Genomic DNA, 26,087 nt, shown 5'->3' on the forward strand with positions numbered 1-26,087 from the left:
AGTTCGTTGTATAAATTCGTACTAATTTCTTCTCATTAATTCCGATGACATAATACAAGACAACCGGTAAAGTTAATCTTTCTTCCGCAATCTCTCGTGTATAAAGTGTACCATTTTTCTTCGCGTTTCTTTCTTCTCCACTTCTAGCAGCTTCGTCCGGTTCTTGTTACACTTTTGCTCGCGGATGTAACCTCATCATCCGCGTCGGCGACCTTAAAAAATATCTTGACCGACGAAGCACGACCCGCATTTGAAATTCGTCTGTTCTTCCGTTTGGCGGAACGAGTATTGGGGTTACAATCGCACGACGAGCTGTAATAAAAACTGATTAATTAATTACTTACATATTAAAGGTAGTTGAAACGGAAACGACACATTTAACGAGAAATATTTGATCGAAAGCCATAAAATGTTATTTAGCGTGATCTACGATATGTAATATGGTTAATATTTACAAAGATTCTCCAATACTTTGTCATTCAAAATGTTTACCATTTAAGCTATTAATCTAACGTTATATTTAATTTATTATTCTGACAGAACCTCCAGTATATGTAGAATATATGGGAGGGGATCACCACGACCTAACATATCTATTGTGTGTCCTCCTTTCTTTATAACTCATCATACAGTCTCAGAGCTTTGATAAAAGCCAGTATCTGGGACGGTTTTACAGAGGTTAGTTCTGCATCTTAGATATCAGTAGTACCAAACTTCATGGCGCGAATGGTTGTCGTCTCGGCGCACTCAGTAATGAGGTGTTCTGGTGTTTCCCCATTTTCCCCATAGAATCCGCATTTGCCGTTGTTTCTCAGCTTCAATCTGCTGAGGTGTTCGTGGAGGAGACAGTGTCCTGTTAAAAACCCCGTGACAATCTGAAGATTGTTCTTACTTAAGTCAAGGAAATCTTTGATTTTTCTGGGTCGTAAGTTCTGAGAAATGTCTTCGAGTGTGACATTCCAGGTTACTGATGGACTCTTTTAGGTTCTTGAGTTCCGCTTATTTAAGTTGGTTTTCACTTGGGAAGCAGAACGGTTCTGGCCCAGTTAGTGGAGTGTTCGCTCATTTTCTAGCTAGATCGTTTACTTTTTCATTGCCTTCTATCCCTTGGTAAGCTGGCACCTAGAGTAGGATCCTCCAGTATATATTTCTTCATAATTTTAATACAATCTCCATGGTACTCTAAGGACCATTATTTTATTCCTTAAAATAGCCTATAGTCAATATAATTTCATTCTAAAACTTAATAAAAAGTGTTTATCATATTCTAAAAGATTATGATATTAGATATTATTACTTTGTGACTTTGTATTATAAAATATGTATAAATGATACAGTACAGATTGGAACCTTTGGCATTACAACAGCAAAATAAAACACTAGTTCACCGCAGATGATGTAGTAGATGTTGATACTAACTTGGTTATTATGATTTATTATAATTATATTAAAACTAAAAAACTATAAGAAAATAGATAAAGACTGTTTAAATATCTAGATACTATTTCTAAAAATAAAACTTCTTTAATATTAAATTGAACAATATGGATTACAACAGAACTTCAAAGTGTCTTCGAAACACTTATAATTCCATTAATATAACCAAATTTTACATATTTGGTAAAACAGTACGACAAATAATTTAATTTTCCGATAAATTTCGCACACCATCGCCAGCCTTGTTCGAAATTCGGATTAAATGGAGACCATGACCACGGTCAGTCCATATTTTCGAAAGAACCTCCTTAATTGGCGTGAAATTATGTTCTTTATTGTGTTTTCAATGTGGTTTAGCTGACATTTTCATTAACATTGACTACGATAACTGTACCTTGCCCAAATCACGTCAAAGCGATAAAAAAACTCTTGTTCAACGTATCTATTAGAAAGTAATGGTGAACTTAATTTTATGCTAGATTTTCGTGCGATTTTTTATGTAAAATATTACAATTGAGGATAATTATGGGAAAAAGTATTCAAACAATATATCATTATGAAAGAAAAAATCTGGTAATTATATTTAGAAGTACCTCGAAAGCATAATTATAGATTTCACATTTTTATTGCAATATCCTGTTCCCTTCTAATCAGCGACATCTTTTTCGATATTTTAAAACGTTTCCTTTGTTCGCTTGTTCCTGTATCTCGAATGAGTAACGTCCTACTTTCTCGTTTGCTGTGATAATGTTTAAACTCCAGCGATATATTATTGTGTATGTTTCGAAATCATTTAAAGCAAATCAGTTTGCTAGGAACCGTTGATTATTATTTCAATTGTGTGTTTATAAGAACGTCACGATCGATTTGTCTAATTGCCGGTTATTTCTGTCATTTGGACGTCATTAATTACAGCCGATTCACACCTCCCGACCATGATGGAAAAATTCGACGTTTTGACGTCCGACGACGCCGAGTTTCGATTTTCACTTGTTTGTTTTTTTCATTTGCATTTATTTACGAAACTATAATTAGCACAAAAGTGGCTATTTTTACGTAGGAGGATATAGATGCAGTCTAGATAGGTTTAAACGTTTCTTTGAACTTAACAGACAATGTTGAAACATAAATAGAAATGCATTGCTTGTAAAAAAAGTGTGAAATGAAAAAGTGAAAGAAAAAGAAATCTAAATTTTGGTTTTGTCGATTCTTGTGCTTTTTATGCCCTCTTTTTATTCCTAAAACTTTTTAAACTTAATAAGTAAATACCATATACCGCTATTAATCTAATTAAGCTAGTTTCAACAGACAATTGATGGAGGATTTAATTAATTTATTAACGAATATGGGATATGCGTTCAAGTGTTAATAGCACATTTTTTCTCATCAACACGAGGATGAAGCTGACCTCCACGCATTTTCTTTAACCATATACCGACAACTAACGCGTCACCATCTTTTTCCAACCTGTTGATGTGTTTATGAAAAACATACTGCTTTTTTATACATATAACCTGAGATTTGACTTTACAATGTCTTATCCAGTACTCTACTTACTTCTAACCTAGATACTAAAAAGATAAATTCATTATAATTTAGAGAATACAATTGGGTTTGGATTGGAACCTCTTCTCGCTTTCCAACATCAAAATAATAATGAATTTGCCACAATACACCAAAATACAGGTTACCATCATCAGCATATGATTAAAACTCAAAAAGAAGTAAATATTCAAATAAATTAGTGATGGGTTGTTATTTAACTATCTGTTATTTTATAACAATTATTTAGAAATAACATAACGCAACCGTTACTGCTTTTAAAAAATAACAGATATAAAATAACGACACGCAGAGATCGAGTGTTCGTGAAACGAAGTCGGCGCTCTGCACCGCCACGAAATTCGATGCTGCTCGAAGCAATTCCAAAAAACAACTAGTATGGATGGAAAACCTATTATTTCGACAACCATCGATACAGGCGGCGAGATACAACGGACAACGGAGTGGGGTATGCGCTACGGCGCGGCGCGTCGTGTTGGGCTGACAACAGCTTAAAAATAATAGGATATAAAAGAAGCAGCTTTTTTGAAACAGTTGCGGGCATAACGCCTGGCTGTCGAGATAACAGGAGTGGGAAAGGAGCGCTGCTGCATCGGTCGATTGTCGATGGAGGCTCGCAACGGGTTGGAGAATAACGCATCAGTTGTTTTAGCTATGTTGTTTTTTTACCTGTTACGAGCATAACAGAACGGCGTTCGAGATAATCGGAGGTTTGAAACAGGTTGGAGAATAACGCATCAGTTGTTTTAGATACATATTGTTTTTCAACCTGTTACGAGCATAACGGGCGGAGGTCGAGATATTATGGCGCTGTATGTTTCAATACTTTGTTATTAAGTTTCAATATTTAAGTATTTATTTATTCTGAAAAATTTTCAGAATAATATTTTAAGATTTTTTAAAAATGTATACAGGGTGTTTTGAAAAATCTGGTCATTGATTAATCACGATCCTGCTTAAAGCCCTTGACGTAAAAAGCTGATTTTTGGAAAACGGATTGACTTTAGGGTGTAGAGGTGCGATAAGAAGGGATTTTTCGAAACTCAAATTCTAAGGGGGTGAAACCACCCTCAAATATTAGAATATTTTTTATTTAAAAACTGGTGAGTTTTTCGAAAAAACTCTTAAACACGTATATTTTATTTTGTTGTTTTACATATTTTGAGATTTTTACAAAATATATACAGGGTGTTTCATAAAATATGACCACTGAGTAATCACTATTCTGCTTAAACTGCTTGACGTTTAAAGCTGATTTTTGGTAAACGGATTGACTGTGGGGTGTAGAGGTGCGATAAGGAGGGGTTTCTCGAATCTCAAATTCCAAGAGGGTGAAAACGCCCCTCAAATATTACAATATTTATTATTTAAAAAACGGTTAGTCTTTCGGGAAAACGATTGGACACGCATAATTTATTTTGTTTTTTTACATATTTTGAAATTTTTTAAAAAATAATACAGGGTGTTCCAAAAAGTTGAGTAATTGATTAACCACGATTCTGCTTAAACTGCTCGACGTTTAAAGCATATTTTTGGCAAATGTGAGAAAATTTTATCCAGTTTGTATGTTAATGGAAATTCTTGCTTTGCTTTATCATCACCATTACAAATTAATAATTCGATGCGAACGAAGTCGCGGGTACAACTTAACAAGTATAGCTAGAGACGTGAGAAATATAAAATAAGAGACGCCCCCCGATGCGCAGTGGACATCCCACAAATTTGCTTCAATCAGATTTTTCGTAGCGTAACTGCATCTCTCTTCCGCCGAATGCGTTCTCTCTCTATCGTGTGCGCGACCGGTGCTATCCCCAAGTCTCTTCCTATATTTGTCAAACTGTACATGCTAGTTTAAGTGTAAAATTAATTCGAACTCTAGTGTGTAGTTGGTTTACTTATGAAGAATATACTACACATTTTCTTATATTGCTATTTTTTGACCGCAAATGGTAAAATCATAACGAAGAGCTTCTCGCCCGTCGAGTGAGATGCACCCTGTACACTGCTACGCAATTCAGAATCTACGCGGATCGAGGGGTAGGGCGTAGGTAGATCGGAATTTATAGATATAGACGAGTGGCGGCATTTTGGCTTTTTTATATCGCAATTTGTAAACAGCGCTTATTTGTAAACAACCCCCGTTTTTAGAGAGGTATTTTAGATAACAATCGATATTTAGAAATGTTATGACACCCTGGAAATACTACCACCGAGCACGTTGCAACTGCGTTAATACGCCTGGCGGTGACCGCCTCATATTCTTTCAGATATTTAGCAATAAAATAAAGAAACCTGTTATTTTTAAGCTGTTATTTTAAGCTGTTTTTTATAAATAACTATAACAGTTTCAACTGTTATCTAAAAATAACAGTTTTGCCCATCACTAAAATAAATTTGTTTGCTAAACAAGAACGTAACATAGAAAATAAAAATTTCGCCAAAAAATACAATAAAACTATAGTTATTGAATAGAATAGAAATACAACTGCTGTTGTATTTAGTAATTTATTTATTTTTTTGTTTGTTACAGCCCAGCGATCATGAAATCGAAGCCTCCGAAATCTGGAAACCGGGAAGGCACGGAAAAACCATCCGTTCTCCGTCTCCACACAATGCCTTCAAAAGATGGAGGAAGGCGAACCAGAACAAAAATGCCCTTAATGGAACCAAACGCGGTCCAGATATTATTAATGTGGAAGAAGATATGTCCCTGTTGAAATTTCTGGCAATTGTAAGTTTATAAGCACTAGATCTATCCTTCATGTCATTTTTTGATATCACGAGCTTTAATTTTTTTACTCGTTACTTTATAAAGTTGTATTCATCCATCTATGCATCTATTGTCATTGGAAACACTGGAAAAGAATAATAATTGATACATAACTGACGAAGGCAACTTAAACATATTTTGTAACTTACTAACTTATTCTTACTAACAGCTATTAAATTGAAGGGATTTAAAGGACATTTTTGGAAAAGTGTAGTTTGAAATGTTGAAAAAGTAATAAATTAAAAATAAATAATATGATTCAATTTCACAAAATTTCTATTAAAATGACCGTCTCTTCGTCTAAGGACTCCATTCGGGTACCTCTATCTATGTGCCGAGTTTGGTTCCAATCTAACCATAATTAAGAAAAATCCTGATGATTCCGTCCATTTAGAGACATCGGTTCGAAACGAGGGCGTCCTCCTAATTATACTATAGCCCATCCCCAATTATGCCGAAATCGACCCGCATTTTTCTTCAATGTCAAATCCTTAGTCTCACCCTGATGAAAATGTAAACATGAGGTGCACCGTAGCTCACCTAGCCTACCCTCCAAATTTGGTCGCCAAATACCCACCAAATCGGACGTCATCAACCTTTGGCGGTTCTTACGTCAAACCCAACTATCACAGCGACACGTGTCGTACACGGCTTAGTTAGCCTTGGTCTATTGACATGCCAAATTTCTATTGGCATGCCAAATTTCATTTAAATCGGACAATTTTTTCTAAGCTGTAAGCTGTCCTTACTACTTTTCGTCTCGCCTGTCGTGTCGCGTGTCGTATCGCGTATCACGGTCTTGAATTTTTATTTCCAGCGCGTGTAAAGCTTCCCTGCAAAATCAATTTTGTCCATCATATCATGTAACTCTGGCGGAAACTGGTTTTCGAATTCGAACATCTTGCATCTCAATCACAAATATTTATAAATCGTCCAGCATCTGACCCGAACCCAATTGGTTCCCCGATCTAAAAAAATGTCTATCGGAAAGCCTTAATTGTCCACGAATACCCCGAGTGATACTGTAAATAGCATCTCAACTTAACTGGCATTAAAATTGTTTTGCTGAAATAGAGCGGGCCGCATGCCACGCTAATTGAAACTGATCAATTGCGTATGGTCGAGAGCTCAATTTGATTTATATTGTGCGACAAATGAAGTGTTATTTTGTTAAGATAATTTGCCCGCTTTGTCTGATTGGTAGTAATCAATTAATCAGCCTCGTGGCGGGAAATGTTTTTTTCTTTAGCAGAAAATTCAATTCTTCTTTTTACTGTCAATTTTCGCAGTTTTTAAAGGAATCAGTTTCAGATTTTATCAGCATTCAACAGTTAAATCCCACACACAAATATTATTCTTAATAAATCAAATAATATTCAAAATCCCAGTTACTATGTTTGCTCTTCACCACATTTTGAATCTCTAAAACATTGGAAAGACGTTCATATTGTTCATACCAATTAAACTTTTAGTCATTTGATTAAGCTTGACCGGCACGTCCAACGTTGACCACTTTTACATATTTTCTTTTAATTAGAACATTTTAGGAAACAAAAAGAAATTAATTATAAATAGTATATAAACAGTTATTATTTACATCAACAAAATGCACGTTCTTAACAGCACTTAAGGGACATAAAGGGCTATTACTATCGTTTTCCCGTCCAAAATATTCTAATAAGGTTGCGTTGAGTTCTTTAGTTAACTTCGCGCTAAAAGAGGTTCTAAAAAGAACAATGTTCGACTGCAAGGTCTGCTAGTAAACATTTTTAAGCTTAAAACATCATAACACACACATTTAAACCAAAAACTCTCTCGTAATACAAAACTAAAGTGTCAAAGCGAATGACAATGTCAGGGAATAAATAAATGTGGCAACTTAACATTTCTTACAGCAGAACTACCACCTGAATCCCCAGCGGAAAATTTAAATTCCAGTTAGTTAGCCCGGCTCCGAATATGTCCATGGTTGACAACAATGAATTTAAGATTCGCGCCCTCGATTACGTAACTAAAAGTTTAAATTAATATCGCTTGTAGGTATATGAAGGCAATAAAATCATAGGCGTTTCATCAATTACATGAAATATTGAACTCCATTCATAACAAAAAATTTCATAACTGAATCCATTAAGAAGATATCTATAAAACGGATATGGTGTTAGCACAAAAAAAAGGTGGTTCACACATTATACAAGTACTAAACATAAATCGTACTCAAACAAGTGTTGGGAGAACGTTACCTGACCTATCTAAATCTCCTCTTAATTATTACCACAAATATGTAAAGAGTTTCAACAAATGAGTTCTATACATAATCTACGCATGATGTATTCTATGCGTCATAGAGGTGTGTCAAATTTCTGTCAATCAGTCGGCAAAAACGCAATTTGTTTGTACACCTACTATCAAAAATCAAAAAATCGCTATCGTTTTCAAGGGCATACAGTGCGTACACGAATAATTAGGCAATTACCTACAAAGTTCACCATGTAAATATTTATTTACCAGTCTAGTCCCCGACTACTACAATCGAGTGATATCAATTTCTGTTTAAAATTGTTAATATTCCTAGCATTGCGATGGGAACTTGAAGCATTTTTCTTCAAACAATATCCGACCGTATTTCCTCCTAAAGTAATTAATATTTATAATAACTGAATGCTTCAGGTATGTGTAATAGCTTCCCTGATTTGCTAATGAACGTTCGGGCATGGATTTTATAATTTCTGTGATAATTAACTTCCTCGGTTTGACGAACTTCTGTGTTGTCTTTCTATCACGTACATCTGACGGAATTTTTTAATCGCAAAAATTGATATTCAACTTGAAGAAAAACCACCAATGACATATCGTTGTTTGGCAAATCCAACATTGTTTGTAAATTCGTGGTTAATGGAATTTATACATTTTTATCCTGATTTTAATTTAAATTTAGTTAGCGAATTTCTTCGCATTTTTTTTCATTTTTTTCGCAACCAAGTGTTTTGTCTGCGACAGCTATAAAGGTCAAATTTTTCGAAACACGCATTTGAAGTATGACTCGAATATTCTTAAAACAACTGTTTATAATTAAAACATCAGTTAGGACTGTTTATTGTTTTAAAACGCAGGCGTAATTTTTGAGCTCGAATTCTCATATACAGTATGTCCCCGGATTGTCTTTACAAGAGGAAAAACTTTTTTATATTCTTCATAAAAAGTTTTGCTTGCTCTAAAATGGTTAATCCCGTTTATACTTTTCCAAATTTAAATACCGTTAAGTCCTAAAAATCGAAACGCCTTTCTATGGTAGTGTTATTGATAGAATTTTAATTAACGCCATATTTTTTGCTGTTTGAATATGTTAAACAAGATGGAAATTTATTTAGCTCAATCCTACGGAAAGGGTGATAATGTTATCGAAAAATGTACTACCAAAGTGTACTACGTATACTTTATCTACCGCAATAATATGACGTTTAATCAAAATTATTAATAACCATCATAAGAATGAAATTTAAATTCTATTACTATAGAAACGCCTTTTGATTTTTAGGACTTCAGGAAATTCAACCATATTTTCATGTTTTTGTTCATTTTCTCTAAAACGGTATGGAAATTTGAAAAAGTATAAATAGGCAACAAGCAAACAAGCAAAAATTTTGATGAAGAATGCATTTTTCTCAAAAAAGTTTTTCCTCTTGTAAAGACAATCCGGGGACATACTGTATAATAAAATGATACTTAATAATAAAAATGACTTTTATAAATAATAATAATTTTTCTTTGACGTAATTATTTTGGTGTACTTGTTTACCGGTGTCGCATATCATTTTAAAGTTCAGCAGGAAAAAACTGCCTGGGTTCTTTTTTTCGAACTTTATTTTACTATGTTAATTTTATTGATTGTAAGTTAAGGTTGCTGTTTGATTATTTGCTAAAAATTGCAGGTGATAACTATGTATTATAAATATATCTAACCATAAATTCGTTGGAATTAATTTCGATTTGAATCCCGGTTTAGTTTGTCAATTTAATCTAATTAATTACCTTCTGAAAAAAAAACACATTTTATTTTCAAGAATTTTTAACAACTACACCTACTTAATACTACAAACTCTGTATACATATAACCTGATATCAAGAAGTAATTTGTCAAATTGAAAAAATACATATGAAAAATTAAAAACTAAACAATTAGCAATACTACGATACGTAACCAGGAAAATGCGATACTATGGCCTTTGGGTTTGACTCCCTTGATTTTGTAATATATTCTCCTCCCATAAATGATTTTTCATGTCTCAGTATTTCGCTAATCTTACAAGAAACAACCTTTTTATCCGTAATTTTTGATTTCAAACATGAAACTGAAAATAAGTAGTTTGTATGGTTAGTACTAGCACAGATTAAGTATTATTATACAGATGTGGCACTTATTTCATCTTGCTGATAAACGCCGCCGTGACCTCGGACCTTTAATAGGGCTATGGCGTTGTCAGACTTCGTTAATTTTCTCGAATACATTGTTGCCTTTTGTAAAAAAATATACTCCCAATTAAAATAATACTTAATCTGTGGCACAGCTTTTTTGTAGCGATTCATCAAACGCATGCGCTTTACATTTGGTCCCTTTAAATAAGATATTTAAAGGGCCCGAATGCATCCTAGTTTTAATTATGTTTCTCCGACTTACGGATAAATCTGAGATAATCTGTGGTCGTAGTATACATCGACTATTTTTTTTAAATTAAAGTTAAAATTAATTAATATTATGTTAAAATTACATAGCACTTTAATCTATTCGTTTACAGTTAGTAGGTATATCAATATAGTTTTTTACACAGTTAGCAGTTTAAAAAAATACTGGATGAAAAGTTAATAGATGCTTATTACAACCAAGCTATTTATATAAGAACTGAAGTAATGATGAATTTTTTAGCTTTACTTATAATTACTTCTTAAAATAGTGTTGATACTTAAGCATATAAGATACTATATCGAAAACTGTATAATAATTTTCAATATTTATGAATGGATAACGATATTTTCGATTTACCATGCTTATGTCAGCGCTCTGTAATTAATAAATCATGCTTGTAGCGAATGTAATAATATTTATATATTTTCGCGATGCGATAGGACGATTCCTCTTAGAAACCATTTCGAAAAGTTTCTTTTTTCGAATGTTCGGCAAATTCCCGCTCGGCGTGTATCAAATTGGCACGATTGACGTAAAACAGATACCAAACTGGAGGAATTTTTACGCGATTCAGTCAAAACACCGATTAGGGTGGCGCGTCGCAGTATATTTTTATGCACCGAACCAAAGAAAACAGCTATATTTTCTCTAAATGGAATCCGATATATTTAGCGAAAATGCTCCGGTCGAACGGACGGACGATAGGAAGGAAACAACGGTCGCTTGCTCGCTTCCTGAGCTTACCTAACAAGCGCATTTGACGTCAACTTTTTTCATAAAAAAAACAAATTTATTATGCGATATGCGAACGACCTCAAATCGGTGACTGATGGTTTTTGTCAAGGCGAAGAGAAATCCATCGGATTCTTTCTTGTCCATCGGGCGACGTCCACCTTCGAAATAGTTTCGTAATTCAATTTACGTAGGATTGTTCCGAGTCGGTACAACAAATGCGCTCGTTTGTATGCGCCGATCTGGTCTTTGCCGTCTCCGGTGCAACCGAGGAAAATAAAAACAAACAACCATACGTGCCAACGACTCTAAATTGATTTTTTATTTAATTTTTGTCGCTATCGAGATATATTTAAAAAATATCCAGCAATAAAAGGGGCGGTTTCGACAAACAACGTTCAAAAATTGACAAAAGAAATACTTACGAACATGAATACTAAGCATTGTATATATTCTCTCGTTGAACAGACTTAATGAAAAATTTACCAAAAATGATGCTCATATAGCTATAGCAAATAAATAAATTGTTCACGCTTGCGTTTTACGTGGAGTCAATGCGCTTTATGAAACAAATCATTCGATTAAATTTAGATTTTAGAAAAAAACTACACGTTATATCCGGTCTGTTAAGAAAAGAACATGTGTTTTAGCCTCTAAACTAATAGCTTATATCCGAAGGTGAACTTTCTCAACTTTAGTGCAACAACAATACCATAAATCACTAACAGATAATTTTAACGTTAATTTCTCCATATCTGATTTAAACTGCACACATGATCGGAAATTCTTAAAATAAATTAGTAAATATGCTTCTTTTTATATACTGGGCACTGATTTGTTGGCTTTATTAAATGTGTACCTATTTTATATTATTATTATCTTGTAGATAAAGATGATTTTTCTAAGTTTCGATATTCTAAATTTTTATAAGTACTTACATTGCATGAGCTTCATATGATTAGCAATAACAAATAAACTTTTAGTCGCGTGATTAAGCTTGACCGGCACAGCGTTGCCCACTTTTACATATTTTCTTTTCATCAAAATATTTTAGAGAACAAAAATAAATTAAAAACATATAAAGTTATTATTTACATCAACAAAACTCACATCCTTAACAGAATTTAAGGGGCATAAAGGGCTATTACTACCGCTTTCCCGTTCAAAATATTCTAATAAGGTTGCGATGAGTTTTTTACAACGGCTATTAAGCTATCTTGTACACTTCACACTAAAGAGGTTCTAAAAAGAACAATGTTCGACTGCAAAATGTGCCAGTAAAAATAGCCTAAATAAATAGCTTAAAATAAATAATTTTAAGCCTAAAGTTTCACAACACAATTCATTTAAACCAAAAACTCGTAATACAAAACTAAAATGTCAAAACGAATGACAATGTCAGGAAATAAATAAATACATGTGGCAACTTGACATTTTTTAGAACAGAGCTACCACCTGAATACCCAGCGGGAAATTTAAATTCTAGTTAGTCAGCCCGGCGCCGAATATGTCTATACTTGGCAGCAATGAATTTAAAAATTGCGCCCTCGATTACGTGACTAAAAGATTAATTCCATATCGCTTATATATACATATCCCCACAATTCAAACATTAAATGTCGTTCCACCACTGGATTACAACCTAATACAACTTTTTCATAATTTCCTATTTATTTGACTTAATAAAAAATTGTCAGGTTTGTAATATGTTTTTATTTTTGTTACAGAATGCATTAGATCTCAGTTTACCCGCCAGCCCTGTCCTATTAAAAAGCCGGAGTACCAATTGGTTCCAACTTAGCGGACACCCGGACAGTTTAGCGCCGGCTGGACCAGGCACGGTGTGGAAAAAACGTTCCCCCAACTCCGACGACACCGAAAGAATCGTTTACGAGGAGTTATGCCAGGACCCCATACTTAAGGACATCGTACCTAAATATTACCGCGAAGTAGAATACCAAGGAGAGAATTTCATCGAGTTACAGGATCTTCTCCATGGTTTCCAGGTAGGTTTTGTTTATACTCGTATATAGTCTGTCCAACGAGCGGAGACATGACAGTGACAGTTATCTCTGTCATTTCAATTCCGGTATTCATCTTTTAGACGTTCCTGTGTCGTTTTTTAGATGTCGTCTGTCGAAATCTTCCCTAGGTCGTTGGACAGACTTTATTTATTCTTCCTACATTACAATTACATAATATTTATTATTTGAGATTGGGATGTCAGAAGTATTATTGTACCAAAATTTCCTCTCATTCTTTCTTTGCGTTAAAGCACTTCCAGCTCTTTGTAAAGTTCCCGCTGTAACTAATGTTGGCTTCTGGTTCCTCCAAAAAACCTTGCCCTAAAGTTTTAAAGCGTCGTTAATCCAGTGCCGGACAGTGGCACAGCAGGTAGCTATCGATGATGCAGGTTCCTCATCCCATCAACACACTGAAGGAAGCTATAGGATCTACCAACAAGGCCAAGCAGCAAGAGACGTGGCAACACCGTGAGGACTGCGCTACAGCTCGAAGTCTGTGCCCAGTGGTAGATAGCAAAAAGACAAAACAACTACTAAAGTACAAAAAAAAAACTAGTACGCATAATTGTAAGGTGTCATCACGGGAAACTGCTCCACAGGGTAATCCTCGTGAGATGGAAGATTTCCAACGACTACTACTGCAGAGAATGCGGAGAGAAAGAAGAAACCATAGAGCATCTGCTGTACTACTGTCCGCTGTCCGGCAGTGGAATAACGACGCTTTAAAACTTTAGGACAAGGTTTTTTGACGGGACTAGAGGAAGCAGCAGAAGCCAACATCAGCTACATCGGGAACTTTGCAAAGAGCTGCAAGTGCTTTAACGCAAAGAAAGAATGAGAGGAAGATTTAGTACAACAATGGCAGGGGTATCGCAATGGACCCAAGGCCTCCAAGTGAGGGATCAAACATGGTCCCAAACCCCAGCAACCTAACCTAACCTTGAGATGTCAGAAATTTTCTTAGCTCTTAGTTTACTCATAAAGGAGAAAACTACTAGCATACGTTCTTTCACCGGACAAACTAATATACACCTAAATTTAACGCTAATCTCTATTAAGACAATTTCTAAAATTTAAATTTTTCTTTGCAGGACCCTTATGTAGTTGACATTAAAATGGGAACCAGAACTTTCTTAGAATCCGAAGTACGTAAGACTGTAGCCAGACCTGATTTGTATCAAAAAATGGTAGCTATCGATCCTCAAGCCCCGACCGAAGAAGAGCATCAAAACAAAGCTGTAACCAAGCTGCGTTACATGCAGTTCAGAGAACTACAATCGTCCACCTGCAGCCAAGGCTTTCGATTAGAAGCGATGAAATGCCGAGGATCACCGCCAGTTACGGATTTGAAAAAAGTCAAATCCAGAGACGAAGTTCTGAACACGCTAGACATGTTTCTCGCGGGTAGAGAGGACGTAAGACAAAGACTGTTAGCTCGACTTTGCGAGATTAGAAATAAAATAGACCAGTCCGAATACTTCAAGACGAGAGAAGTAATTGGGAGTAGCTTGTTCATCATCTACGACGATTCGAAAGTGGGAGTTTGGCTCATCGATTTTGCGAAAACTAATAAGTTACCCGAAGGAAAGACTGTCAACCATCGCACGCCATGGGTACAAGGCAATTATGAGGAAGGATTATTATTTGGATTTGATCGGCTTATTTCGGTAGTATTAATATTTTTTATTATTCGGGAAACTCCAAATTATCACTAAAATTCATTTCTTAATGATGAAATTGAATGAATTATGATAGTGACATTTGTTATCGGTCATTTTAGTTCAAAATTCGCTATGATCTATCAAATATTATATACCGATCTGGTCATCGAAACTGCGTGATCTGGATTTTAACATATAAGACAGCGATGTAAACAGCTTAATGGAAAATTAAATGCAATAAAAATAGATAACAATTGGGTTGGTACATTTCTTCTATGGATTTCCGGATTTTTCATCAAAATTTCAAACCGCACAAGTAGGCGTTTACAAAAAATGTCGCATCTAGGCTTGAAACTTTATTTTTCACAATTAATAACTCATTTTACTACAGCTGTAATAGATTATATTTAGCTTAGATAGAGTATCTGCATTTCAGTAGTATACATGAAAGTTTTTAAAATAGTTTTTTTGCTACACACCTTTTCCTACACACGTAAAAATCGGCAACACTGTATGCCGCTTTTTACTATGTCTCTCTGTCTGTCAATCGGTCATTTATATTTATCTCTGTCGCATGCATTAAAATACAGACCAAGCAGATGAAGCGACCAGGGCTAGTATCTATCCGATAAAACAATATACATATCTCGTCATGCTAAATCTGTGGTCTGGATTTTAATGGGTATGATGATGATGGATATACCCTAATGGAAATTCAAATATGCTAAAGAGAGATAAAGATTGGGTAGATGCATTAAAAGATTTATGCCCACTTGTACCGTTTGTATAAACTTTGTTTAAAGGCTAAACAGTGATTAACTATAATAAAATATTATATAGTTAATTTAGCCTTTAAACAAAGTTTATACAAACGGTTCAAGTGGGCATTAATATTTAATACCGACCAAGAAAGTGTTTTGGATATTAATATAGCAAGGGTTTAGTACCTTTATCAACTGGTTTTGACATAAGACAACTCTTTTATCTTACTCTTTATATACTCAAAGTACAGACCACGGATTTAGATTGACCAGAACAGTATAACAATATGAGTCCAAGACTGTCAATTTAATTGAAAAGTAAAAGTTTTTTCTGGTATTTTTTGAATGTCTTATGGCAAACTAACAATTTTTTTTGCTAAACAACTAAATGAAAATGACCCAATAGCTTTATTTAAAAAAAAAGAAATATTTAATTAGAGGTTATTTTAATGACAATATTACTAGAGAAATTATTTTAAAAATATTCCCAAAGTATATATCTTTTTATTAATAGCTATAAATATTAACGTCAACGTACCAATTTTGCCTGAGCGTACATTAATATATTAGACAAGTTGTAAATAAATAGAAACACTAATTACACATCGTAATTACTTTCTACCTTGTTATTGATATTTTGTTACTTAAAATAGCTGAAAATGTGTAGCCGACGTAAGTTACCAAATAATAGTTATGCAAATTACTAATGTCCACACACATGTTCCTTTTTTAAGCTGATTATTCAGTATTAACCTCGCCTGTGTAACTAAGTACATGCAATAAGAACGCACGTCAGAAAAGTGCTAATTTCACTGAACTTCAATCCCATTTATACAGGACATATTTAGAATGCTGTAAGATTTGAACGGTTAAGTCTAATTATAGTTTTCTCTTGTTACAGATCATAGAAAACATCAAAACCAGGGACGGACATCATGATTCCTTCACGAAACCCATGCCAACGGTCAGCGTAAAATCCTGAGTTAGTGCGTGTGAACAAAGTCCTTGGTATGCGCTTCCTGTAACCCTGACATGTGAAAATGTGGGGGTTTGAGCTCACAAAACGGACATTAGTGGGATCGTTGCACAGTCGGGCAGCTCTTACTGAAATTTGTGATTGTAATTCATTTATTTATCGAATGTGTTCGTTGTTCGACCCGAGTTGGTCTCGCTATTTCTTAAAAGTATTACTAATTGGTATCATTTTGTATATAATTATGATTTGGAGGACTGGATCATTTTACTGCCCTTTATCTCTTCTCTCCCTAGATATAATCCAGACCCCAAAGACCCGTGTACTTACAGAATTGGACAAATTAACTACCGTTATTTTAATTCCCTTATTAAATTTCCTACAAAAATTAAATAATATAAAAAAACTGAAATGGTAGGAATTCAATATAGAAGATAAAAATGTTAACTTTTAATAGAGAAGAATCCAAATCAATTTTTTTTTGTTAATAGACTTATTGATTGCATCTAGTCAATGTTTCTTAATATTGTAGTTATTTATGTTAGAAAACTAAGTATAAAGTTACCAGTTTTATGGGAACTATTTATTGTAAATATTGTAAATTTGATTTTTATATTCATAAATTATGATTTGAGTTACTATATGTACTTATTTAAAATATATAATAAAACAAATACATTATCTAGTTTTGTTTTATATTTTTATCATAGACCTTCCAAATCTATACTAATATAATATAAAATCCTTAAGTGACCACAATCCTTAAGTTAAACCACTCAACGTAAGAAGCTCAATTTTGGCATACAGGTTGATTCTAGGGTGTAGAGGTTCGATAAGAAGGGATTTTTCGAAATTCCAGTTCTAAGAGGGTGAAACCACCCTTCAAATATTACAATATTTTTTATTTAAAAAACGGTCAAGTTTCCGAAAAAAGACTTAAACACGTATATTTTATTTTGTTTTTTTACATATTTTAAGATTTTTTAAAAATGTATACAGGGTGTTTCGAAAATCTGGTCATTGTATAATCACGATCCTGCTTAAAGCGCTTGACGTAAAAAGCTGATTTTTGGAAAACAGTAACTTTAGGGTGTAAAGGTTCGATAAGAAGGGATTTTTCGAAACTCGAATTCTAAGGGGGTGTAACTATCCCTCAAACATTAAAATATTTTTTATTTAAAAACCGGTGAGTTTTTCGGAAAAACTCTTAAACACGTATATTTTATTTTGTTGTTTTACATATTTTAAGATTTTTTATAATTTATACAGGGTGTTTCATAAAATATGACCATTGAGTAATCACGATTCTGCTTAAACTGCTTGACGTTTAAAGCTGATTTTTGGTAAACGGATTGACTGTGGGGTGTAGTGGTTCGATAAGGAGGGGTTTCTCGAATCTCAAATTCCAAGAGGGTGAAAACGCCTCTCAAATATTACAATATTTGTTATTTAAAAAACGGTTAGTCTTTCGGGAAAACCCTTGGACAAGCATAATTTATTTGTTTTTTCTTACATATTTTGAAATTTTTTAAAAAATCATACAGGGTGTTCCAAAAAGTTGGGTAGTTTCTTAACCACGATTCTGCTTAAACTGCTTGACGTAAAAAGCTTATTTTTGGCAAACGGATTTTTCGAAGGTCAAATTCCAACAAGATGAAACTACCCCTCAAATATTACCGAGTTATATAATAATGTCGCCATATTGTTTTTTCTCATGCTGACATAAATGTGAGAAAATTTTATCCAGTTTGTATGTTAATGGAAATTCTTGCTTTGCTTTATCATCACCATTACAAATGATTAATTCGACGCGAACAAAGTCGCTGGTACACGCTATTAGGTATAAAATAAAGCATAAAATCAGAAAATCGTATTTAATTAATAGACTTAATTTTATTATTTAACCGCTAATAAATATATACACATAAATAAGTTATATAAATATAAATAAATAAGTAAAAAATAAATAAGTTAATAAAATATCACACCTAGAGTATTTGCAGACTAGAAAATGTAAATATAAAAATCATAATTGCACATGAACCTATGCAAGAAAATGTTTTAGAATATAATATTAAATTACTTATTCAACAGTTATGGGTTTCACTATCAACAATTATTCGTTACAAGAAAGAATACAACTTTTAGCGCATTGGAAGTTAATAGTTAATGAGATAAATACATTGAAAAAAATATATCAACACCTTTTAAATTTTAACTCTAACTAGTTTTTGTTTATTTTTGTAAAACATATTCTTTTTGCAAATATAATTATTTCCTTTTTGAGTGAAGTATTGGACAATATTAATATACAGGGTTTTTAACAGAACTGGTTCATTAAACGTTTTTTTAGGATCTCTAGTTTAGATACAAATTTGAATGTTTCAAGTTAATGTTATTTCTAGATGTATTTGTTTAAATATTTTCCACTTTCCTCCATAAATTTGTAGATAGAGAAAACATGAATTAGATCCTAAAAATAAACCAGTTGGTTGAAAGCACCAGTATACACGCATTGTTAACAATGTTAAATATTTGTTAAAAATATTAATATCATACTAGTCTTATTATTACATTAATAAATTAGTAAAAGTTGTAAGTTAACTAAAATATTGCACAAACAAAACCTTCCACTAAACTTATTTGTACTAAAATTTTGGAACGTCTGTATTGAAACTACACAATTAGTACTTGCTTATAAATAATAATCTATCTTGATTAGTATCTGACTAATAGAACTAAAGTTTCAAGGAGACTTTGAAGATCGTATCGGAGAGGTGCTGACAGATCGGCTAACAGATCTGCTCAATGATTTACTTCGAGAACGAGTAGTAGACCTGTGTCTTACAAAGTAAGGACTTCTGCTGCTACTGCAGCTACTTTCAGACGAGCTGGGCGAAACTCTTGTATAAGGTATTGGTCTTTTTCTAGCACTATGTTAGTAAAACAATGAAATGATGTTAGTACGAAAGTTAGTCACGTTAATGGGAGAGCACAACGACAATAAGAAAAAGCATACTTCATGCAACTTACCTTGATAAAACTGAATGTGAACAAAAAAAAACTGCAAAAATAATTCAAACAAAAATAAATATGTAACAAAAAATTTATTGTACATAACTGAATACACTAAACTAGTGAATACATTAAATAGAAACCATAATTTAAAAAGGCTTAAATATAGTCAGGCCTAATAAGTAACAGAATCTCCTACTTGTGTCTGAAATTAAAAAAAAGCAAAGTAAAAAATGATACCTACATATGTGTGCTTTTCTAAATTTATAAAATATATCAGAATATAGCTGACTGAGTGTATTTATGATTTAAATAAATAAGTTTAAATATCCCCTTTCTAAGTTATTGACTGACAGATTGATTGAACATATTATTTAACATTATGATTCATATCGCCTAAATTAAAACAGGGCGGAGTGGGCGAACTAATATTAATATTTTTGAAGCTTTTAAGGAATTAATTTCCATATAAAAAGGTTGATTCTCACTATACCTTCCGTTTCCATTCCATATTCGTTCCGTATTTTTATTGTATTGACTGGAAGTTTACGTATAGCGTAAACTTCCGTTCCGTATCAGTTCCAAACTTTTTATTGTACAATTTATATCATTACGAATCTTTTATTTTAAAAATTTGTATCTTTTGAAAAAGGTAATAGATTTAATTAAGAGGTGAAAGAATAAATAAATATCAGCAAAATTTTAACAGAACTGGTACTAAGAACTTGACAACGCTGAGCTGTTTCCGATACGCTTCAGTCCGACCGCCAAAAAAATGTATGGAAGGAAAGGATATGGAACGGAGGGGAAACCGAACGGATATTGTGCATTGTCCTATTCATTTACATGATATAATATTTTATGTAAACAGAAGGGAAACGGAAGGGAGCTGATATGAAAGGTATAGTGAGAATCAACCTTAAGGTTTCAAATGGATTTAAAATTCAATTTTATTATTGGAGAAACCTTAAAAAAATTTGGAAGTTGCTCATCTGATATGATATATTTCACAAATATACAGTGTGCGCCAAAAACTTTGCAATAAATTCAAAAAAACTATGTTTATCCAACGAGTCCGAAAATACAATTTACTGCGAATTAAAATGACAGGCAACTGTCACTGTCATATTTGGTTATCGGAACAAAGTTTATGAGGGAATCAACTCAATAGGTACCAAAAAGAAATCATATTGGCATTTGTCATGTGACCACTATCACGGCTGAAGTTTATAGAGCGCCCTTTAAACAAATACGTTATAACAAATAACGTATCTGTTAAATCGTATATTATTCTAGCTTTACAGTCTTACAATGTTTTTTTTTTATTTTTATTAAAAAACGATATTTCACCCTGCCGGATAGTCTTGGCAGCTGTGGACATTAAACCAAAATATTAAATCTATATCTCTGACTACCTGGCTACTACTAACCAACAATTTGTTTTGTGTGGTCTGTTTTGTTTAAATGTTTTGTTTATTATTCATTATTTATAGTGATTTACAGTAATTTTAATTATACGAATATTCTCGTTGATTATGGGTTTGAAATGAATATGGCAGTGTCATCCAATGAAAATACGAGTAACTAACTCTAAATTCTAATTATGAGGTGGCAAATGAGTTAGATACTTTATCTAGACCGTTATTCAGAAGCTACAAATCTATCGATTAAAATAAGCATGAAAATGTTATATTTTCTTAGCCGCGTATGGCACAGATCGTTAACCAGTGTTGCCACAAGCTTATTTTTCATCAGGATAGATTATCATGAGATAGCGGGGATAAATTGTTTTTTTAGAGGGGTAGACTACCCCGAATGGCGTGGCGGTGACAACACTGCCGTTACCACTTTTCCTCTCGCTAGCTCGTGCGTCACGGGCGTTTAGTGTCAAAACGATTATTCTGGTTACTGGGAATGGGTATGCTGAACTGATCCAACAAAATCTTTTTGGATAACACATGAACATTTTTTCGAATTTATTGAATTTTTTTGGGCGGAACACTATACTACACTTAAAAAAATTGCATCGTCCAGTTTATCTTTCTCATAATTTTCTATTTTTTTTCATAAATTTACATCTATACCTTTTCTCTAAATTCATAGATGATACGATTTTTCTAATAGATATGTATTATATGTATTTTGTTATTTCTATAAACACTATTTCTACAGTTGAACCTACCTGGTGATTCTACGTCTTGACAAGAAGCTTGGAGATCCTCGACGGCGTGGTATAGACAATGAACGTGATCTTCTCGATGAACAACTGGAACTATAAGAACTATCTGACGAACTAGACTGACTGTTGCTGCGAGACCTAGACCTCGAACTGTCCGAATTGCTGTGGCTCAATGATCTAGATCTACTCCTTGATTTGCTGTGCTTGGAACTAAAATAAGTATGTTTCGTAAGAAAAATATAAAACTCAAAAATAATTTCATTACCTATGACTTGAATGAGAAGAGCTTCTACTTCTAGATTTGCTTTTTCTATCTTTAGACCGACTCTTGGATCTTGATCTACTATTGCTGCGTTTCTTTATATCAAAGGAATCTTTATTAATATCTGGTGATTTGGAGACATCTTTCTTCAACGGCAGTATTTTAATATCGAACAGATCGGGATGAATAACATCTTTTGCCACTAAAGTTTTGATGGGACTTACAACCGATTCCTTTCTTTCTCGTTTCTTTTCTAACGCCTCCCTAGCTTTTGCAGCCAATCCGCTCTTTAACAATTTCAATGTTCTCAATTCCTTTTCGTCAAATTCAATTTCCTCTTTGTCACTTTTCTCCGATTCTTCTGATTCGCTAGATGAAGGTCTCAATTTTACAACGGGTAACGGTTTTTTCACCTTGGGCGACTTCGTACGAGACTTCTCAGATTTCGTTTTTGATCTTGGTGGCTCCAAAGGGCTCTGTGATCTTGAGTTTCTCTTTGGAGGAGATCGGGTTATTGGTCTATCAACTGGAGAGGACGATTTACGTCTTTTGTGTCTGTTGTTTGTAGGACTTCCAGATCTAGATCTCTTTCTGGGAGAATGCTTATGAGGATGCCTTTCAGGTGGTGTGAGTGACCGATTCGATGAATATCCAACCGTTTTTAAACCTTTTTCTTCACTCCGATTGTAATCATTCTTTGAATAGCTATATCCATGTTTCTTATCAAGACTGACACTTCTTTCTCTACTTCTACGTTCCTTTCCTTCATTTTTACTATCAACTGTTTTATTTCTGCCATTAATTCGATCTGAAGAATTCTTACTCCTATCTTCATTTCTATTTTTCTCTATATTTTTTCCGTTTTTATCTCTCTTTGTATCACTATTGTAACTACTGCGCCTTTCTAAACCCGGGGATTTAGACCTACTGTTACTATTTCTTTTATAGTTTGTATATTTATCACTTCCATACTTTTCATTTTTTGAATAATCTCTTTCGGTCGATCGATACCTTGGTGATCTTGATCTACTTTTCGATCGTCTGTCCTTATTTCCATCCATGTGCATTTTTTCATTATTTACAGAACTTTTATTTCTATGTACTGGAGACGATCTTTTGTTCTTTTCTTTGTACTTAGAGATAGATCTTGATCGGTCCCTTCGTTTAGGAGAAAATGACGCGTTCCTAGTTCGATGTGGCGATACTTTCCTATCTTCAGATTTTCTACTATTTCTGCCATTTCTATCACGCCTGCGAGAACTTTCTTTATATTTGTCAGATTCTTCTTCTGACGCGCCTCTTCTAGAATACGATTTTTTCGAATTTTCTACAGATACGGATCTTTCCCTCTTTAAAACGGGCGATTCTGACTTCCGAGACCTGTGAGAATGTTTTATAGGAGATTTACTTCTAGATTTTTTACGATCAGGGGTTCGTTTGCGAACTTCTACTGAAGTTGACCTTCTGCCGTGTTTATATTTATTCTTGTCATTTCTATGGTTCTCGTTATCATTTTTTTCATTGCGCCCACCAGAATGCTTTCTAGGAGTGCGGCTTCTATCTTTCCTTCTAGGCGGATTGTCCTTGGATCGATCCCTTGAATAATTGCGCCGCTCTTTTGAAACTGATCTTGAATCCCTTCTAGATTTTCTTGAAGAGTTTTTGTCTCGTTTGTCTTTTTCTTTTCTGTCTCGAGAATCCTTGTCTTTTTTATCAGATTTCTTTTTCCTTGTATCTGGAGAACTGTAACATGTAATATAAAAAATATAAATACACATTTTCCTAGTTATTTTTTATTTAACATACCTCCTATCAGAGCTTTCCGATGAGCTTCGCTTCTTCTTTTTAGATCGTTTTTTCTGAGAATAAAAAAACGTATTAAAAATTAGTTAACGCAGTTTGAACAAATACACACAGTGCCCTATATTATAATATATGTATATCTACACTTCTTCATGTTAATGTAAATGTAATAAGTTTGTGAATTTATATCAATCTAAAAACAAGCCAAAAAATAAAACTTGCAACACTATAACCAAATGATCCAAAAATGAAACTTATCATTACTTACTACTTACATACAAACAAACAAAATACAATACAATACTTGAAAATAATTATTATACTTTTTTTTTAATTTCCTGCATAGGCAGTGTACTGCCTAATAAATGTACAACTAATATGCAAGTTGTACATTTTGTATATCAATAAAGTAGTTAAAAAAATGAAATCAATTTATAACCACCATTTCAGAATTTAGTGTTTAAAAAAACATACAGGGTGCCTTCCGAAAAAGCTTCATGTCTGAGGTTTGAGATTTTCGTACTCCAATCTTCTTTTTATAAAATATGCGAGCAACAGCTACGCACATTTTAAAAGTATTTTTGTCAATATACACGGAGATTCAAACATATTTTCAATCTAAAGTTGTATATTTTTAAATGCTTTTATTTTTTAGCTTAGTATATTTGTCATTAAAGTACCAGTTTGAAGAAGAACTACCACTGTATAATAGTATATTCTTCAAAACCCAGCCAACTAAAATTTGTAATGTTGTTACAAATACGGGTGAATGAAAACTAAAAATATTTTTCTCCATTATTTCAAATGGAACACCCCGAATTTTGTATCAAAAATGAACGGAGTTTTGTTTAATGTTATTGGTTTGTTAAATACTTCCTATACTATATTATATTATTACATATGTATATTTTTGAGATAAAAAAACGAGATTTGGTATGTTAGTATATGACATAAATTAGGATTGACGTATTTAATTGTTTTTGGTCACTTGGAATACAATTTTGTTCTTGTGATATACAGGGTGTCCCAATGTTCCGTGGACATAGAACTACTACGTATTTTTGGAATCAGAATAAGTTCGTTGGACACAATTTACCTCTACCGGGTGCGTCTCAAAAGTGGCTCACCCCTATAACTTTTTTATTTTTTTTTTAAATACCAAAACGAGATTTAGTATGTTAGTATATGGCATAAATTAAGATTGATTGACGTACTCAATTGTTTTTGGTCACTTCCTGTTTCACCGGAAATGACTACAACTTTTGATTTTAAATGACACTATCGGTATTTTTTTAGTTTATTCGATAGAAAATGACATTCTGAATAGAATATGTCAACTTTTGGGATTCTAGCTTAATAAAAAATCGTATTTTAAAATTCAATCTATAGTGCTATGGCTATGTTAAAAATACCAATTCTTAATCAAGGAGCTTTGGAAAAATAGATTCGATCGTCTAATGTTTTTAGTGTCTTGTCCTGGTCAGTTTGGTTTGGTTTGATTTGGTGATGAAAATACTCAAATGAATTATGAAAATGCTCAAATCGTATTTTTAATCATATCTTAAATTTTTCAAATGGAACGAGGATGTATCAGCATATTTGGAAAAAAAACATTTTTTACGAATAACTTGATACCACACACTTACTTGGTATTTCGAGTCAAATTTTCTTTACAAACCGCAAATTATAATTTCAAATAGACCATATGCAAAAATGTCAAAAGTTGACATAGTTGTCGAATAAAGTAAAAAAATACTGAGAGTGCCATTTAAAAATCAAAAGTTGTAGTAATTTCCCGTGAAACAGGAAATGACCGAAAAAAATTGAATACGTCAATCAATCCTAATTTATGTCATATACTAACATACCAAATCTCTTGAGACGGACCCGGTATATAAATAATTATTTGTGACGTTTAAAAAAAATAGCATGTTCTATTCGGAGTAAAAATAGCTTTCGTGTAATGTCAAACGTACACAAAAAATAATATCATACTCGCCACAAAATGTATCATTTTTACTTCTAATAAAACAATATTTATAAGTAATTTGGTATTTAATATTTCTTAGAGAGTTATTTATAAATGTGCAAACTATATAGTCCAAATTATGATATTTTTGGAACGACATTATGATATTTTTGCAATGACTTCTTTTAGTTTGAATCACCTGTACATTGTACATTGACAAAAATATTTGTAAAATGTGCACTAATTACTTGCTA

At 33.1% G+C, this 26,087-nt stretch overlaps 2 protein-coding genes across 12 annotated transcripts in view; one reads left to right on the forward strand and one right to left on the reverse strand.

Moving 5' to 3' along the window:
• Nucleotides 1-16,915, forward strand: part of LOC115877849 (inositol-trisphosphate 3-kinase homolog) — a 282,008-nt gene extending 265,093 nt beyond the window's left edge. For all 5 annotated transcript variants that reach the window (XM_030894173.1, XM_030894174.1, XM_030894177.1 and 2 more), the window contains 4 exons: nucleotides 5,531-5,731; nucleotides 12,914-13,192; nucleotides 14,302-14,877; nucleotides 16,534-16,915. In XM_030894173.1, the coding sequence (XP_030750033.1) occupies nucleotides 5,531-5,731; nucleotides 12,914-13,192; nucleotides 14,302-14,877; nucleotides 16,534-16,614 (1,137 nt within the window). In that variant the 3' untranslated portion in view covers nucleotides 16,615-16,915. The remainder of the gene's footprint in view (nucleotides 1-5,530; nucleotides 5,732-12,913; nucleotides 13,193-14,301; nucleotides 14,878-16,533) is intronic.
• A 1,669-nt stretch (nucleotides 16,916-18,584) lies between these two features.
• The window catches only part of LOC115877852 (peptidyl-prolyl cis-trans isomerase G-like), a 34,467-nt gene continuing 26,964 nt past the window's right edge, over nucleotides 18,585-26,087 (reverse strand). For 2 of the 7 annotated variants that reach the window (XM_030894187.1, XM_030894188.1), the window contains exons 7-10: nucleotides 23,868-23,920; nucleotides 22,065-23,804; nucleotides 21,803-22,009; nucleotides 18,588-19,538 (exon numbers count right to left, since the gene is read on the reverse strand). In XM_030894187.1, the coding sequence (XP_030750047.1) occupies nucleotides 19,352-19,538; nucleotides 21,803-22,009; nucleotides 22,065-23,804; nucleotides 23,868-23,920 (2,187 nt within the window). In that variant the 3' untranslated portion in view covers nucleotides 18,588-19,351. Of the gene's footprint in view, nucleotides 19,539-19,697; nucleotides 19,826-21,802; nucleotides 22,010-22,064; nucleotides 23,805-23,867; nucleotides 23,921-26,087 lie in introns of those variants that run through there. The other 5 variants (XM_030894190.1, XM_030894192.1, XM_030894193.1 and 2 more) reach the window with 5 other exon arrangements.

Source organism: Sitophilus oryzae, unplaced genomic scaffold, assembly GCF_002938485.1.
Source record: "Sitophilus oryzae breed Bouriz unplaced genomic scaffold, Soryzae_2.0 scaffold_1499_pilon_pilon, whole genome shotgun sequence".
NCBI classification, from domain to species: Eukaryota; Metazoa; Arthropoda; class Insecta; order Coleoptera; family Curculionidae; genus Sitophilus; species Sitophilus oryzae.